The sequence below is a fragment of the Narcine bancroftii genome, chromosome 6 (genome assembly GCF_036971445.1).
Source record: "Narcine bancroftii isolate sNarBan1 chromosome 6, sNarBan1.hap1, whole genome shotgun sequence".
Classification (NCBI taxonomy): domain Eukaryota; kingdom Metazoa; phylum Chordata; class Chondrichthyes; order Torpediniformes; family Narcinidae; genus Narcine; species Narcine bancroftii.
This window is the reverse complement of record NC_091474.1, coordinates 80,413,641-80,431,712: the sequence shown is the minus strand read 5'-3', so window position 1 is coordinate 80,431,712 and position 18,072 is coordinate 80,413,641. Positions and strand designations below refer to the sequence as shown.

Below are 18,072 nucleotides of genomic sequence, written 5' to 3'. Positions count from 1 at the left end.
AAGATACAGGACAATATAGTTCATTCTAAAGTTTTAAACTTTAAATTTAAATTTAAACATACAGTACAGTAACAGGCCATTTTGGCCCACAAGTCCATGCCGCCCAATTAACACCCAATTGACCTACACCCCTGGAACATTTCGAATGGTGAGAGGAAGCCAGAGCCCCTGGGATAACCCATGCATATGCAGGAAGAACGTACAGACTCCTTACAGGCAGGCATTGCGCTAACCACAACACTAACCATGCTGCCTCTGTGGCAGGAGGTGCTCTCAAATTCCTGCTCATCTTTGATCAGACACTATTTGTTCTCATGTAATAAAACAGAAATACAATATTACAAGAAAATGCTTTTTGTCACCAAGAGTCACCATTAGTATTGCCTGGTGCCCCCTTACAGCTGGAGAGAAAGAAGCAAAAGGGAGTCTACTTTGAGTCACCGAGTGTCCGTGGATTCATCTCTCGTGCTCCTGAGACCTCTCCAGTTCAGTCCAGCAACCTGAGCCCAGATCCAAACCTCTGACAGGCTGAGGAAGCCTTCAACTCCCTCGAGTCGCAGGCCCGTCAGAAACCCCTTTTTCCCTCAGCACATTCTTGAATCCGGTTCCAGCACATTCCAGGCCTTTTGCCCCACAATGTTGCACCAACCAATATAAACCCTCTCAACAATCTAAACGTTCCCTACCTCACACGCATAACCCTCTATTTTTCTTGCATCCATGTGCTTGTCCAAGAGCCTTTTCAATGTCCCCATTGTACCAGCCTCCACCACCTCCCTGACAATGCATTCTAGGTACCCATTACTCTCTGTTTAAAAAAAAACTTACCTCCTTGATGTCTCCCTTAAACTTTCCTCCTCTCACTTATACAAATGTCCTCAGGTATTTCCTATTGTCATCCTGGGAAAAAAGTGCTGGATATCTCTAATAAACTTACTTCTTACGTACATAAATACTTCTCCTTCACCTCTGTCAGTCATGATGGACATGGGTATTGCACTTTTGGTAGTCACTGGTTTGTTTAGCAGCATCAACTGTGGCTATGGAGGGTGATCCTAGAACAGGAGGGTCTGCCACAGTTGCTGCAAATATTGGGCATCATTAAATTGCTGTCCGCTGTGCTCTTCACTCCTCAAACTGACTCAAGATCATTCTTTTGCCTTGCTCTAGGTGTTGATGGAAGAGTACCTCACCATTTGTGGTGGTCATCTGCTGTATCCTCCCAGAACTCTGTGTTGATTTTTAAGGCTTTCATGTCATGCTTGCAGAGGTTGTTGAAGCAAAGCTGAGGTCCACCAACATTCCTCTTGCCTATTGCTAGTTCTCCGTAGAGGATGTCCTTTGGCAGTCCACCATCCTTCATACGATGCATTTGGTCTAACCAACGTAGTCTGCATTGTCTTAAAAATGTGAATACATCCCTCTCCAATTCGTTTGGCACCTCTTGTCCCCAAGGGAAATTAACACAGAAGTTTGAGTTCACATTCTCTCACAGTTGCAATCAAGAACATTCTGTCAACATGTATTGTCTATTACATTTGAGTTACAAACTCTGAAGTAAACCAGAGGAAATGCTTTCATTGATCCACCAGGGTTTATTGCAGAAAAATGAAGAAGGATAAATTGTGGACAGTCTCATTTATGACATCTGCAATGAGGCTTTCAATGGAAATGTCAAGAAATGGCTTATTCATACACCTGTGCCATCCATTGTCATCGCACAAACATCAACCCTAATTTGATGTGGGAGAAGCAGCAAAACTGGTTAGACCGCACCCCAAATGAGGGACCCTTCCCCGGCTGGTGGCCTCTTCCCCGATGAGTGGACCCCTCCCCTATTGGTGACAACCTCCCCAACCAGGGGACTCCTCCCTGTCTGGTGAACCCTTCCTCTCTGACTGGTGAACCACTCCCCGATCGGTGGACCACACCCAGACTGCTGCCAACTGCAGAAGCCCTTCCCCCTTTTGAGGAATCCCTCCCAAAGCATGAAGTGAACTCTTTACTTTAAATGTAGCGTGTGTTTATTGTCATTGATAGGTAACCATTGACATTAACAAAGAGGTTATTTGCCTTGTCTGAGACATACAATGGTGACAGTTCCTCTTGGGACAAACATAGACTCACCAGGTTCAATGTCGTTGTTTGAATCAATCCATTCATTCATTGAATTATTTTTGACATTATGGATCACTTTTTGTTTTCAATAATAAAAGGAGGCTTTGATGCAACAAATCTTTGCTTCAATCTCCAAATCTCTGCTTTTGCCCATATCTTCCACTGTCTGCTTCTCTGCCCTTCTAGATCTGACCATTAGTGCTTTACACCTACCGCTTCACCATCACCACATGCTCGTTACCTGCTGCTACCTTACCGCAGCCCTCTTGTTAAGGCCACCAGTTTACTTTCAAATGGACAGGAATAAAGACAAGGGGAACAATAAATTACTCTGGGATGAGAACATGTCGTACTCACATCAATGAAGGCCGCATCTGTGATGATGCAAAGCTCTCCAAACTCTTACAATATTCCCTTGGTGCAAGCCCAAAGAGCCACTGACCTGAAATGTCAGCTAATCCACGTCTTTCTGCAGATGCTGCTGTGTTTAGATTTCCTGCCATCTTTAACTCTGTAAAAACAATAAAAAACCTGCAGATGCTGGAAATCTGAGATAAATTACTGGAAACACTCACCAGGTCAAATAGCATCGATGGAAAATGAAACTGTCAATGTTCAGCTGAAGCATTAGCTATTTGCCTTTCCACAGGTGCTACCTGATCTCAGTGCTCCTGGAATTTTCAGTTTTTATCCCGAATTCCTCTGCAGTAGATGTGAGATAAAAGCAGAACACTGGAAGAAGTGAGGCCAAGCAGCATCCATGGAGGAAAAAGATGTCAATGTTTCAGGTGGAGAGAGTCAAGAATGTCAAATTCCTGGGTGTCAACATCTCCGAGGCTCTGTCCTGGAGCCTCCATGTCAATGCAATCACAATGGGTGGCTCGCCAGCAGCTGTACTTTGAGAGGAGTTTGAGGAGATTCAAAAGACTCTTGAAAACTTCTATAGGTGTATCATGGAGTGGTTTCTGGTTGGCATGGATGTGCCAAGGCTCAGGACAGGAAAAATATCCAGAGGGTTGTTAATTCGGCCTGCAACATCACAGGCACCAGTCTTCACTCCATCAAGGCGGTGTCTTAATAAAGCAGCCTTGATCCTCAAGGACCCCACCACCCAGGCCATGTCCTCTTCACTCTGCTACCATCAGAAAAAAGGGACAGGAGCCTAAAGACAAGCACTCAGCAGCACAAGATCAGCTCCTTCCCTGCTGACATCAGATTTTTGAATGATCAATGAACCACAGACACTGCCTGACTTTGACTTTTCATGCTCTAATTTTATTTATATTTGTAAGGTATTTATATTTATATAAATATAAATGGTTGCACTGGGATGTAATGAATTTTTTGACATGTTCATGACAATAAATTCTGATTCTGAGACTCTGTATACGAGGATCGAGAAAAGATTGCCAGTACAAAGCAGCACATGGAGGGAGGGGTGGTAGGTGATAGGTGGGAACAGACATGGAGGCAATGATGAGAAGGTGGAATGTGGTGGAGGGTAGGGACAAAAGGGATGAACAAAGGATGGACAGGTGAGTGTGTGGGTCTGGACAACACTGGGGTGTTGGTGACCGGACATTGGAATACCTTTTAGTTGTAAGCTACTGAAACGGAACATGAGAAGATCAGATGAGGAGCACCCCCCTACCCACAGCTTTGCTGCCTAGGCTTGGGGATGGTGGATGCTGCAGGCTTGGAGGGACCAAAGTCAGGGTGGGTGTAGGCAGTGGTGTCAACATTGTGTTGACAAATGGAAATGAAGGGATCAAGGGAGGGTAAAGAGGGCAGAAGTGCGAGCATTGGAGGCAGGAGAAGGGGTTGTCAGTGGAGGGGATGGGGAGGACCTCTCATTGGAGGTGTCAGGGAGGAGGAGGACAGGAAGATAGACTGAGATGAGGTGTGCAATCAGGGGATGAAGAGGGAGAGGGAAGGGCGAGCTATTTGAGTGAGTATAAGAGAGTTGGATGGGAGAGAACGAAGAGCCCTGCCCTGCATCGGGGTGGGGGGCTGGAGATTGTTGTGGCAGTGAATAGGATCTCCAAGAAGCGACAGTGAATGTGGAAGAGGACAAAAAAATAAGAACAGTGGAAGGGGGATATTTGAAACAGTGAGAAACAAAAAGGAGGTGGAAGAGAGAGAGAGCCAAAAGTATAAATGGCTGGTGGTGAGGATGCAGGTATGAGGATGAACAGGGGGAGAAGAGATGAATGGCGTGAACCTACCTGAGATTCTGGCTGGAAACAAACTCAGAAACCTGAAGTGAAACACAAAAGTCTGCAGTAAAAACACAATGCTGGAGAAACTCATCCGGTCAAACAGTGCACTCTATATAGCAAAGACCATGATGAAGGGCTCAAGCTCTGACATTGGTTATTTAACTTTGCTACATAAACTGTTTGACCAGCTGAGTCTCTCCAGCATTGTGTTTTTCAGAGAAACCATTGAACACTACAGCATGGAAAACAGGCTATTCGGCCCTTCTAGTCTGTGCCAGCCATTATATCGCTGGTTCCACTGACCTGCTCACATTCCATCACCCTCCAGGCCTCTCCCATCCATTTATCTACCCAATTTATTCTTTAAAGTCAAGACTGAGCCCACATTCACCACATCAGATGGCAGCTCATTCCACACTCCCACCACTCTCTGAGTGAAGATCATTCCCCCAATGTTTCCCTTTCTGCTTAAAATTATGATGTTTCATATTTATCTCCCTGAACCTAAGTGGGAAAAGCCTATTTGCACCCACTCTATCTATGCCTCTCATGTGAACTCGAGCTTGGATGCAAGGATGTGGTGATCTGTTGCTCTTGTCCTTCCAGTTCTGAACAAAATCTCCTGACCTCGAGTTAGATGCTTACCTACATCCCAATCTCAGTCGGGGGACGTTGAGAGGTTCAAATGACTAAACCAAATTCTATAGGTTTGAGCTCCAGGGAACCTCTCTGCTCTGATATGTTCACACACCCTCTTTTTTCACATTTTATATGGGTTACCTTTGATTAAAACGGAATAATTAGACGCATGAGGCATTTAAAGATGGCGTGTAGGAGCTGAGCCCAATGTTGGAGATACAATATTAAACATGCTTCAGTCAGTCAGCTCCCTGTGTGTGGGGATACTGTTCTGTTCTCTTCCCTCTGAGTTACACATGCACCAAAACACTTGGTTCACCTGTCAAGCAAGGTTCAAGCACATGTCATAGAGTGAAAGCCATCACTAGCAGATCTGTGGGGTATTTCATGATAATTATCCAACACACATGTAATTCAACTAGCCAGACCATTGGTCCTCTTGAGAATAACAAAAGCAACCCTTCCAGCAAACATCTTGGACTATCTCCTCTGTCACCTGCCAGATAACTGGGAATGAACCAGTGCAAAACCCCTTTGAGAGTATAATTCAGAACAATTGGATTTCAATTCCACACTATAGTGCAACATGGATGGTGGTGCTGAATGGTCAAGCCCACCCACCTGACTCAAGGCAGGAAAAGTCACACAGAGTGTAGATCTGCCCCATTTACCCTCCTACATCACAAGATATAGGAGCAGAAGTAGGCCCACTGAGTCTGCTCCGCCATTCTACTCACGAGCTGATCCATCCACCCACTCAGCCCCCTCTCTCTGGATTCCTCTCCATAACCCTTGTTGCCCTGACTAATCAAATACCTGTCAATCTCTGCCTTAAATACACCCAACGACCTCGCTTTCACACCTGCCTGTGGCAACAAGTTCCACAGCTCTGTTTTAAATTGATGCCCTTTTATCCTGAAGTTGTACCCTCTTGTTTGATACTCCCCTACCATGGGAAGCATCCTTGCCACATCTACTTTGTCCAGGCCTTTCAGCATGAGACCATGAGGACTTCTCTCATCTTTCTGTCCTCCAATGAATATAGTCCAAGAACTGACAATTGTTCCTTATATGCTAACCCTTTCATTCCTCTGGTATCATTCCAGTAAATCCTCTCTAATGCCAACACATCTTTTCTCAAATAAGGTGCTTAAAACTGTTCACAGTACTCCAAGTGAGGCCTTTATAGAGTCTCTTATATGCTATTCCTCTAGAAATGAACACTAACATTACATTTGCTTTCTTCACCACCGAATCAACGTCATTTCATGTATTTATTGACTTTGAATTGTTGTTGAGTTTCTGTCATTAGAATTCCCCAGCACCTTGTCATCAGGGAATGTCTATCTTAGTATGGGACAATCTGCGAAACTTAAAAATGTCACCTTAAAATTGGGGTCCTATACACTGGGTATAAAATCAGTGCCTTGCCAGCGAAGTCACCATTTTCCCACCAGCTCCAATACAACGTTGCCCATTTAGTCGATTATTTACGAAGTCTCAGAGCTCCTCAGCAAGGTCCATCCGCCCAGTCCAACTGCTGTCGGCTCTGTACAGGCTTTGAACAGCCTGTTGTTTATAAAATATCCAAATAAAATTTAAACCTTTAAATGATCATTTGTAATTAATATATTGTGATTTGCTTTTAACAGCATCCACTGGTCAGCGGTCAGTGCAAGATTTTGGGCGATGGGGGGGGGGGTCAACTTATCCAAACAGTATCACTCAAAACCAAGTGGAAATTCGTGGGTTGACCTATACTCGAGTTGTCCTATACAGCGGCAAATACAATAAATCGCATCATCGACTTACGATTTATCGAAATTACGTCGGTTGTCATGATTAAAAATTGTTTTTTTTCCAGTATGGAATAAAAGGCATTCAACATTTAATTATAAAATTGAGTTTGTTTTAGATAGATTTTCCCAGCTGTAGGCTACGGTAAATGGTCTGAGCGTGTTTAAGGTTGGCAAGGCTATGATGTTCGGAAGGTGCGATACTGTATCTTTTAACACACGATTTTTCCACTTACGATGGGTTTAATGAGATCGTAACCCCATCATAAGTTGAGGAGCACTTTTACGCGGGCCCAGTGTACGCCACGGGATAGGAAGAGGTCCACTAAACCAGTTCCCATTTCATTCTGAGGTCCCGTTTTAAGAAACACGCATTCAACCATGGAAATAATTTAACATTCACAAGCTTGAGGGGAGAAAGCAGGTTCACACACAGAGCTGAGAGATAAAAGAGGGAGAAAGAAGAACGCAACATGAATAAAAGGTTAAAGTCTGCTGCCACAAGGCTGATGGGATGTCACCACGGCTGGGGCATTGGCCAGTTCCTCAGCCTCCATCAGAGGGGGTCCCAAAAGCTTTATTTTCCAAATGCTCTCGCCATGTAGCAGCAGCAGGGACCAAAATGCATCTCCAATTGTCCTTCTGGACCCTGATCCGGCCGGAACATCCTTACTCATTCGCAGCAGTGGGGACCACTTCAAAGGGCTGTCCATTCTTTCCCGTAGCTGAAGGGAGAAGGCCAAAGCGCTTTGCAGGGGGAGGATCTTGTTGGGGGAAGGTGAGACTGGGTCCCGCTGACTGACGACCGGTCAGAGACTGGCTGACCCTCCCCAAAAGTCTCACAGCGCAGCCTTGCTGTCTTGGCAATGGGAGCCTTTCTCTCTGCCATCCCGTCCTTGATGCAAACATGCGCCAACCAAATCGAGAAGCCTCCATTGGCTCCACACTCCCGTCCTGAATGCACAGCACTCTGGGTGGGACTGGCCATGTGCTACACCTTCTGCTTGGTGCTGGCGGAATGCCGATTGCTCCGACGCTCCGAGATGTTGCGCTTGACCTTCAGCGCGATCGCCGGCTGCTCCAGGTTGAGCGAAGGGCTTGACCGAGACTTCTTCAGGCCGTTTCCTTCGCTCTCAGCGGCATCCAACAGAGCAGCATCAAACTTGTCCAAGTCATCAGTTCCAGCCTTCAGCTGAGCCCGAAGCAGCGAGACATACGTGCAGAATCGCATCTCCTGTTGGAAAGAGAGTGGTCAGAATGGAATTAGAGCACTGCAGCTCTGCCCTGGCCCTTCAGCCCATAGTGTTGTGCTAACCTCTGCAAAGCTGTCCCACAATTGTCTAATCCTTCGCTACATCACTCCCACAACCCTCTAACATTTTCTTCGTTCGTTTACATTTTTCTCTCTTGTATATGCATCTTGTCTCGAGTACAATTTATAGTTACTGATAAGTAGAAATTCTGCCTGGCCTGCAAGAAAAATAATCTCAGCATTATGTGATGTCATGTCTGTAACTTTGAATATCCATGTGCCTGTCTCAGAGTGCAATACACAAACATGCTCAAGAAATTCAGCAGGTCATGCAGCATCCAGAAAAAGGAATTGGGAACCAACGTTTTGGGCCTGGGCCATTCGTCAGCTTTCTTTCACCTCTTATGGATGCTTGTGGCCTTCCATGTTTCTCCAGCACGTTTGTGTATCGCATCGGACCCCAGCATCTGCAAACTTTCTTATTCAACGCCCATCTGAGGGTCTGTTGAACGTCCCTATTGTACCAGCCTTCACCACCACCTCCGGCAATGCATTCCAGGTGCCCACCACTCTCTGTGTACGGTTGACAAAGCCAGTTAGCGCAATGCTATCACAGTACCAGTGACCTGGGTTTGAATCTGGCACAGTCTGACAGGAGTTTCTCCACGTGTCTGCAAGGGTTTCCTCCGGGTGCTCTGGTTTCCTCCCATCTTCCAAAAATGTACAGAGGTATTTCTGTGGCATGGGCTCATGGTCCAGAAGGGTCTGCTACTGTGCTAAATTTTAAAATGTTTAAAATTAAAATAATTTAAATTGAAACTCCTCCTCCTCTCATTTTAAACAAGTTTTCTTTGGGATTTGCTATTGGCATGGTGGGAAAAAGGTGCTAGCTGTCCACCTCATGCAAGACCTTCATAATGTTACATACTTCTCATCCTTCATCACTCCAAAGAGAAAAGCCTCATCAAGCTTGCTCCACAAGACGTGTTCTCCAATCCAGGAAAATCCTGGTTAAGCTCCTCTGCACCTTCTCTTCAGCATCTACATCAGGGGCTGGCAACCCAATGCAATATGCACCATGTGACCCGGCTGACCGATACAAGTACAGGCAGTCCCCATGTTACGAACAACACGAACAACTCGTACTTACGAACTGTTCACCAATCCATGCACGGGCATAATTGTGCCCTGATGGTAGCATCAGTGTGGCTCTCCGTTCAAACACTGACACACCATCTGGTCCATGCATGCTAAACAGTTGCCTGCCCTTGATCTACATCCTTCTTGCATGTGGCGGCCAGTTGAAGGGAAATGCATGGCAAGATTCCACGATGGGAGGGGAGTCCAAAACTGGGGAGTATCGATATCATAATGAAGATGGAGAGATTCAGCAGATCAGGCAGTATCTACAGATAGAAATGGTCAATGTTGTGGATCAGGAGATATCGAACCTTTGACTGACCTACATCTACTCAGGTTGCAAGTATGAAGAACTCTCTCCCAAAACCTCTCCATCTCTCTTTTCTCCTACACTCACCATAAAATCTTTGACTTGGCATCCACCTTGGTATCTTTTCAGACTACAGAAGAAATCCAGACCATCCGAGAATCCAGACTTTTCGAAAACACTCAAATTTTTTAAATTTAGCGGGCTTTTGTGTGCATGCGTGCATGCACAAGCGCCACAGATGAATGCACAGTGGCAACTATATATAGCCTACACAGTCACAAACCCATAATGGATCCTGAAGCAGATAAACTTCACGGTGTGAGGAGAAAGAAGACGTTGAAATTGAGTGACAAACTTGAAATAATTAAGAAACTAGAACATGGTAAGAGCGATACTGTTCTCTTGGGAATATACAGCTTTGGAAAGTGTCCAATTTACGATTATAAAAAAGGCTACAGGTCATCCCAGACTTTTGATAAGATTCCATTCTGGCACACCCGTCACAAGTCAAAGCAAGCTGAAAAAGAATATTGCCTCTACCCTTTTTAGAATTGAATGTTGAATACAGAGACTGTGAGTCGGGTTAAGTCAGCATTGCGAGAAAGTGTGCTGTATGTTACTCTCGTGGGATGCTGCCTTCGCCTGGCAATGTGCAAGAATAGTGTGCTGCATATTGCCCACACGGTGACACGTCAGAACTGGACATCTTAAGTATAGATTCAAACCATCGGAACTTTGAAAATTCCTTAGTCAGACCATCTGTACTGCAGGAAAGTCCATGGAAATGGTTATTAAATTTGTGGACAGAACCATCTCTTCAGTCTTCAAGACTTCATGCATGTGCAGATGGTGCAGAAAAATCTGATCACAAAGAAATGACCAAGTTGTGAAAAAGGTAATATACAAAAGAATTTAAAGAAAACAAAAGAACCGTCTAGCAGTGCAGCAGATACAACAGAAGCTGCAAGCCTTCCATCCACAAACAAAACACCTTTATTCTACCATCAGTTTGAATTTTAAAAGGTCTGCCTGAAAATGCAAAACATCCAAAAGTTCGGACCTACCCAATCCCCGAGCAGATCAGATTTTCAGACTTCCACTATAACTTGTTTTCTCAGTTTGGATAAAGGGCCTTGGACCTGAAATGTTGATGGCTTCTCTTTCTGCAGATTCTGCCTGACCTCGACAATTAATGTCTCCTGAAGGGAAATGATTGAGCACCTGAGGGGGAATCATTTGGGCGGAGAAGGAACTGACAAGACTGTTCTACCAGAAGCTAGAATTAAATCAATGGCCTCGCCTTGACCTGGAACAACTAGGCAGATTTTTGCAGAACAAAAAAGTTCTACCTGGTGTCCTACTCAATACTTATCCGTCAACCAGTAACACACACATTAAAATCAAAGTGATGTGGGGATCAGCATAATGCTGTTTATGGGATCTTCCTGCGTGTAAATGATCTACTGTGTTTCCAGTGTGCAAAAGGGACAGCTGGCTGGAGAGAACTTTGGGATGTTTGGAGATCACAAGAGTAGGCCCATTGAGTCTGCTCTGCCATTCTAATCATGAGCTGAAGGGTGCAGAGGAGATTTACCAGGATGATACCTGGTTTAGAGAGTATGCATTATGAGCAGAGATTAAGAGTGCTTCGGCTTTACTCTTTGGAGAGAAGGAGGATGAGAGGAGACATAAAGGAGGTATACAAGATATTAAGAGGAACAGATAGAGTGGACGGCCAGCACCTCCTTCCCAGGTACCACTGCTCAATACAAGAAGGCATGGCTTTAAAGTCATGGATGGGAAGTTCAAGGGAAATACTAGAGGAGGGTTTTTTTTAACCCAGAGAGGGGTTGGTGTGTGGAATGCACGACCTGGGTCAGTGGCGGAGGAAGGTACATTGGTGAAATTCAAGAGACGAGTGGATACGCATATGGAGGAATTTAAAGTTGAAGGTTATGTGGGAGGCAGGGTCTAAAAGTCGGTACAACATTGTGGGCCGAAGGGCCTGTACTGTGCTGTATTGTTGTATGATCTATCCTCCCACTCAGCCCCAGCTTTCTCCCTGTCACCCTTAATGCCCTGACTAATCAAACCCTTGTCAATCTCTGCACCCAATGTCCTCACGTCTGCAGCCACCTGAGGCAACAAGCTCCACAGACTCACGGTCCTCTGACTAAAGAAAATTTTCCGCATCTCTGCTTTAAATTGATGCCCTTTTGTTTTAAATTAATGCCCTTTTATCCTGAAGTTATGTCTTCTTGCCCTAAAATCCACCACCAAGGGAAACATCTTTGCCACATCTACTCCGTCCAGGCCTTTCAGCATTTGAAATGTCTCCATGAGGTTCCCCCCTCATCCTTCTGTTCTCCAATGAGCCCAGTTCAAGAGATGGCAATTGTTCCTCATATGCTAACTCTTTCATTCCTGGTATCATTCCAATTAATCTTCTCTGAGGCCTCTCCAACACGAGCACCTTTTATCAAATAAGGCGCCCAAAATTGTACACAGTTCTCCAAGTGAGATCTCAGCAGTGCCTGATAGAGTCTCAACATTACATTCCTGCTTCTATATGCTATTCCTCTGGAAACAGATGCCAACTTCTTCAATACCGACTCAGCCTGGAGGTTCACCTTTAGGGTGACCTGCACGAGGACTCCCAAGTCCCTTTGCGCCTGAAACGTGCTGTTTAAAACCAGCAAAGCTGTTCAAATCCTGACTGTTGCAATGAGACTACCTCAAATTCCAAGTATTCCTCCTTCTGTTTGTACTCTTCCAGCTCTTTTGGCTTTGCTTTCTTATCAGGAGGGAACGAATGATGGTCGGCCAGGTCCGCAGTCATTGCCTTTAATCTCGCATCGTGGGCCTTGATCTGCTCCTCCTACAAGATAAGAAAAAAATATAAAGAACAGGCTTTTAGTTTTCTCCCTGCTCCCTCCACAGGATGTATTAAAAGCTGAAAGCCTCTGATCTGGAGCCTGATGCGCGATCAATAACTGCAAAGACTCGAAGTTACCTGACTGATAGGCTTTTATTACCAGAAACAGAAGACATGTCTCATATAGCTGACCCGAGCTTGTTCTGGGGAAAGGGTTATTCGGGGAATCAAGGGGGAGGAGCCACAGGTACAATCAGCAAGGGGCGGGCCAGCCATAAACACACCAACAGTAGTTCCCCCTCAGGAACATCAAGCATTTAATTTCTCCCACGGATGCTGTTCGACCTGCTCAATTTCTCCAACCAGGTGGCATTAACATTGACCTCCGGTTTCTGTTCGCCCACCCCAATCTCTCTCCTTCCCATATCCCTCTTTCTCCTTACCTCTCTCTCCTTTTCCTCCACTCTGCATTCACAGAGCCACCCCTCCTTGCCCAATTAATTCTCACCTTTCCTCTCCCGCCACCCTCCCTCCCCATCTGTGTCCAAAGATCATCTTTTGGCTGTTCGGAGTGCTCCTTTCCCCCCCCCCCACCCTTTCTTCCCTCCTCTCCATGCCTTTATATTCAGAGACCTGCATGCTATCTGCACACACCTTAGTGAAGGGCTCAGGCCTGAAATGTAATTTATATATCTTTGCCTCCAAAGGACACTGCAGGATCTGCTGAGGTTTCTCCAGCACTTTTGTGTATAAACTACAATCGCAGGGTATGCAAACTTTCATGTTTCACTTCCTCCAGCAGATTGCTTAAGACTAAAATAAAAACACAATGCTGGAGAAACTCAGCAGGTCAATCAGTGTACTTTATATAGCAAAGATAAATATATAACCAATATTTCGGGTTTGAGCTCTTCATCAAGGTATGGACAATGGAGTAAAAACTCAGAAATGCTGGAGGACCTCAGCTGGTCTTTTCAACATCTATAGGAGACAAAGATATATTGCCGACGTTTCAGGCCTGAGCCCTTCTTCAAGGAAAAAAAATCAGAAAAGGCAGAACCAGGAGATATCAAAAAGTCTTAGAATTCAAACAATGGGGGAGGAATCCAGACCAACAAAAGGCATTAAATGGATGTGATAAGGGACTGAGGTAGAATTGATCATGTCTGTGCGAAAGGAGACAGGGAATGGAGGGACCAGGGGGGAAAGGTGGGAGGGGGAGGGGGTTTTAATGAAAGCCAGAGAATATTAATGCCATCTGGTTGCCCAGTCAGAAGATGAGGTGTTGTTCCTCCAATTTACAGATGGTCTCAGTCTGGCAGTGCACGAGACCATGGACAGACATGTTGGCAAGGGAATGGGATGGAGAATTGAAATGGGTGGCCACTGGGAGATCCACACTATTGCGGCGGACAGAGCCGAGGTGCTCAACAAAGCCAGTCTGCGTCCAGTTTCTCGAAGGTAGTGGAGACCACAGGTGGAGCACCGGATGCAGTTACAGTTAGGCAACATGTAGGCGGGTGCCTGAACAAAATGGTGGGAAGGAGAGGCAGGGGAGGAGCACAGGCCCACAGACACGAAGTGGATCAAGAAGGGAGGGAATCCCAGCAAATAGGGGGAGGGAGGATGGCTCTGTGAATGGAGATTGAGCGCTGGAGGAAAGAAGACAGAGGAATGGGGAATACAGGGAGAACGGGGAGTGGGCTAGCAGAATCCTAAGTCGATGTTAATGCCATCCAGTTAGGAAGTGCCCAGATGGAAATTAGGTGCTGCACCTCCAATTTACGGGTGGGCTTGGTCTGGCAATGCATCAAGCTATGCGCAGACACGTCAGCATGGGAGTGGGGTGCAGAATTGAATTGCTTCGCCACTGGGAGATCCCTGTCGCTGATGCCTCCAGGTTTTTCAGCATCCACAGACTCTTGGAAAAGAGCAGACTACCTATTGCCTTCTATGGATGCTGCCTGACCCGCTGAGTTCCTCCAGCACTTGTGTCCAGTTTTCCACGATCTGCAGTCGTTTGGGTCTCTCCTTGAATCTCACTGGCTTTGAAAACAAGAGCTGTGAAATTTCTGCCATTCCCCCTGCGACCACCAGAGGACCCCACAGCTCCACAAGTGTGTTGGGCCATCTCTGTGGGATTGCACGTTTCGGGCAATCTGGTCTGTTTTGGTTGTGGCTCAGTGCAAGATTTTTTGATTCATTCTGCCCTTTGGCAAGCAACTTACGTAACGTTCGTGACCTAAGAACACAAGAAATAGAAGCACTGTATGAAAATCTATTCAACCTTGTCTTAAATGTATTCATTGAGGTAGCTTCCAGCCTCCATTGCTTCAATGGGTAGTGAATTCCACAGATTCAGTACCCTCTTGGAAAAGCGGTTCCTCCTCATCCCCGTCCAAAATCTATGACCATGAATCTTGAGGCTATATCCCCCAGTTCTGGTCTCCCTCACCAATAGAAACAACTGATCTACCTCTGCCTTATCTATGCCTTTCAAAATTTTATACATTTCTATAAGATTCCCTCTCATTCTTCTAAATTCCACCAAATACAGTCCCAGACGACTCAATCTCTCCTCATAGGCCATCTTTGGGATCAACCTGGTGAACCCCCTCTGCATCACCTCTAAAGCCAGTATATCCTTCCTCAAGGAAAGAGACTAGAACTGTAGGCAGCACTCTAGATACAGCCTTACTGGTACCTTGTAGAGTTGTAGCATAACCTCCCTGATCCTACATTCAATTCCTCTGCATAAATGCCACAAGAACACAGGGTGACATGCTAACCAGCAGCAAATATCTGCAAGATACCTTGCAGATGACATCCGCAAGATAAGGTGTCTTAAGAGAGCAGCATCTATCCTCAAGGACCCCCAGCACCCAGGCATGTCCCCTTAACTCTGCTACAGGATCAGCGCCAGAATGCACGTTAAAGGGAGGTAATAGTGATTTTGAGGTGGGGGGGCTTGATCAGTGGGGGTGGGTGGGGTGCTAGCAGGGACCTGTCAACAGGGGTTTGTAAGCAGGGACCTACCTGATGATCGGAGCGGGGGGGGGGGGGTGGTTTTGGCAGGGACTGACTTGTCATTAACACCATCTGCCCTCCGACATGGGGCACAAGGGCGCACTTTTTATTGCATCAAGCAAGGGATGGCTGCTACCTTATGGGGGGGCATTGCACCTCGTTTAGGGGGGTAATGCCACAGATGCCCTCCTTGGCGCCGACCTTGCTCTGCTACCCTCAGGAAGGAGGTCCAGGAGTCTGAAGACAAGCACCCTGCGGCACAAGGACAGCTTCCTCCCATCCGCCATCAGATTCCTGAATGAACAACTAACCACAGCTCATTTTCCCCTATTATTTTTATTTTTGAAATGTAATTTATTCCAATATTTGCACAGTGATGTTGCCGCCAAACAATATGTTTTGTGACACGTTCATGACAGTAAATTTTGATTCTGAAGCAGAGAGAAGCTGGAGTGAATCCAAAGGTCAAGCGGCATCCAAGGAGAGAAATGGACAGTCAACATTTCAGGTCGGGACCCTTCCTTGAGTCTAATTTTTCCCGTATTCGAGTTCTCGCATCGTCCAGTTCTCTCCACAGACGCTGCCTGCCCTGCTGAGGTCCACCTCCCCACACCAATGCTTGCTCATAGATTCCAGCATCTCCACATTTTTTTTTCTGACACCTACCAGCTCATTGCAGTGGAACAGCTCGGGCAAAGAGAAACTGGCCTTGGTGGACTACAGGCCCACGTGGCTGGGTAGCCACATAACAGCCTCGACCAAAAGACCTCGGAATTCCTTTGTGTATTTGTAGCAGAGACACAGTGTGGGAACATTAGCCCATCAGTAACATACTGTTACATAATGTTATCCTTCCTTGAGGAAGGTTATTCTATTCCATTGTCTGCTGCTTCATCTGAGGACCAATTCTAGCCTGTTGTCCATCTCCAAACACAAAACCTTCAGTCGCTGGAATCTTGAGCTGTAAAAGGCTTGCTGGAGGAATCAGACAACATCCACGGAAGGTAATAAATAGTCGGCATTTTAGTTGATGTACCCCTCTGTCTTCTTTCTTCCAGCTCTCCACTCTCTTCCCTTTCCTCCCATAGAGCCATCCACCCTCTCTCTGCTTGCTGATGTTCCCTCCTCCGCCATTCTGTTTGGCCGCCTGCCTACGTTTTCCTCATGCCTTGATGAAGGCCTCAGGTCTGAAGCAATGGTCATGTATCTTTGTTATATAATGGAAGATTCTAACCTGTTTTTTTAAACTTGCAGCTCTGGGTTCTGCAAGACTGAGAACCTGCTTGTGTTTTAGAATCAGTAGACATAAGCTAAATTCCACCAAGGGGCCAGAGATGCTGTTATCTGACGAAAGGACATCTGTGTACCAAGAACATTTAATCTTCCTGCTTGTTTTGGTCACAGACTGTCAGAGGCCTAGACTTGATGCAAAATAAACCATTGTATTCAAAGCAATAAGCTGAAAATTATGTTATTCATTAGAAGCCTAGCATGCTAGATTGCTCGCTTATCTTTCTTGCTGTGCTGGGAATAGGTGCTTGGGTAAGCAGTTTTTGGGTAATATAAGCCATGGTCCCGCTGCTGAAGTGTGAGACTCTCCGAGAGGTGGCAACATCTCTCAGCAAGAAGAAGAACTTCTGGAGTCCAGCCAACGTCCCGGTCAGGGGAGGTGGAGAAGCTGCTACCGGCATCCTGACAACCTACCACAAGTGTGCAGTCGTTGCCTCGCTTCGGCAGTTGGGACCAGTCCAAGCGTTGATAAGTATAGTTGGGAAGGGCTTGCATATTGTAGTGTGAAATCAACTTTTGAATTTGAAATAAACATTTGTATAAACTGAACTGCTCTCAGTGTGTGTGTGTCTATTTTCTTTCGGTAGCTCAAACACTGTGACCAATGTAAAATGAACAAAGTGAGAGGTATAAGTTTACCCAAGACAATTGGCGCAGCGAGCAGGGTTGGTCTCAAGATGTTTCGCCGAAAGAAAGAGGTGAGCCCTGAGCAGTTCTTGATTCCAGGATGGAGTTCCAAAGGCGATGGGTTTGGCATGTTAGCCAATACCCTGTCTTTGTTGGGACCACCCATTAGTTGGGATGAGAAGTTAGAACCATCAAGTGCACCTCTGGGAGAGCGGGTTGACACTCTCCTTCGAGAAAGAAAATTTCCTGATAAAAAGGGGACGCTGTCGGATTGTTTTTGGTTGCTGGCCACAGCCTTACGCCACTCCGTTCAGCGTGAAGCAGAATCAGTTCAAAGAGAAGTAGAATCTCAGTGCAAGAGAAAGCAATTAGAGGAGGAGATAGACGCCATGCGACAACGCTGTTCCATGATGAGCGAAATTGTTCGCACCAGTCAGGACAGAGCCAAAGAATGGGAAGATAAGCATGTCCAAACGATCTGCCGTAATATTAAACTCCGGCAGCAGCACTATGCAGATAAGGAAAGGCAAGGAGTAAAACCCGATCCATATCGTATTCGTGCCATGATAATGAATGGTGACGATCCTGATGTAATTGAGGATTGGGATGGGAATATCTGGAAGGACATCCTCAGGATGTGCCTAAAATACTACCCTCTCCACCTGCTGTTCACGCCCGCCCCATAAGGCAGCAGACTTCCCTAACAGACGGAAGGGGGGATGATGCAAGGGTAGAGATTGAAGGGATAGATACCCCGATCTCCCAAGAGGACCCAGGGG

The 18,072-nt window shown here is 46.0% G+C and overlaps 1 protein-coding gene across 4 annotated transcripts in view; it reads right to left on the bottom strand.

Moving 5' to 3' along the window:
• Positions 1-3,371: 3,371 nt before the first annotated feature.
• The window catches only part of LOC138736266 (PH and SEC7 domain-containing protein 1-like), a 165,283-nt gene continuing 150,582 nt past the window's right edge, over positions 3,372-18,072 (bottom strand). For all 4 annotated transcript variants that reach the window (XM_069885488.1, XM_069885489.1, XM_069885492.1 and 1 more), the window contains 2 exons: positions 12,209-12,352; positions 3,372-8,006 (listed from right to left, as the gene is read on the bottom strand). In XM_069885488.1, the coding sequence (XP_069741589.1) occupies positions 7,764-8,006; positions 12,209-12,352 (387 nt within the window). In that variant the 3' untranslated portion in view covers positions 3,372-7,763. The remainder of the gene's footprint in view (positions 8,007-12,208; positions 12,353-18,072) is intronic.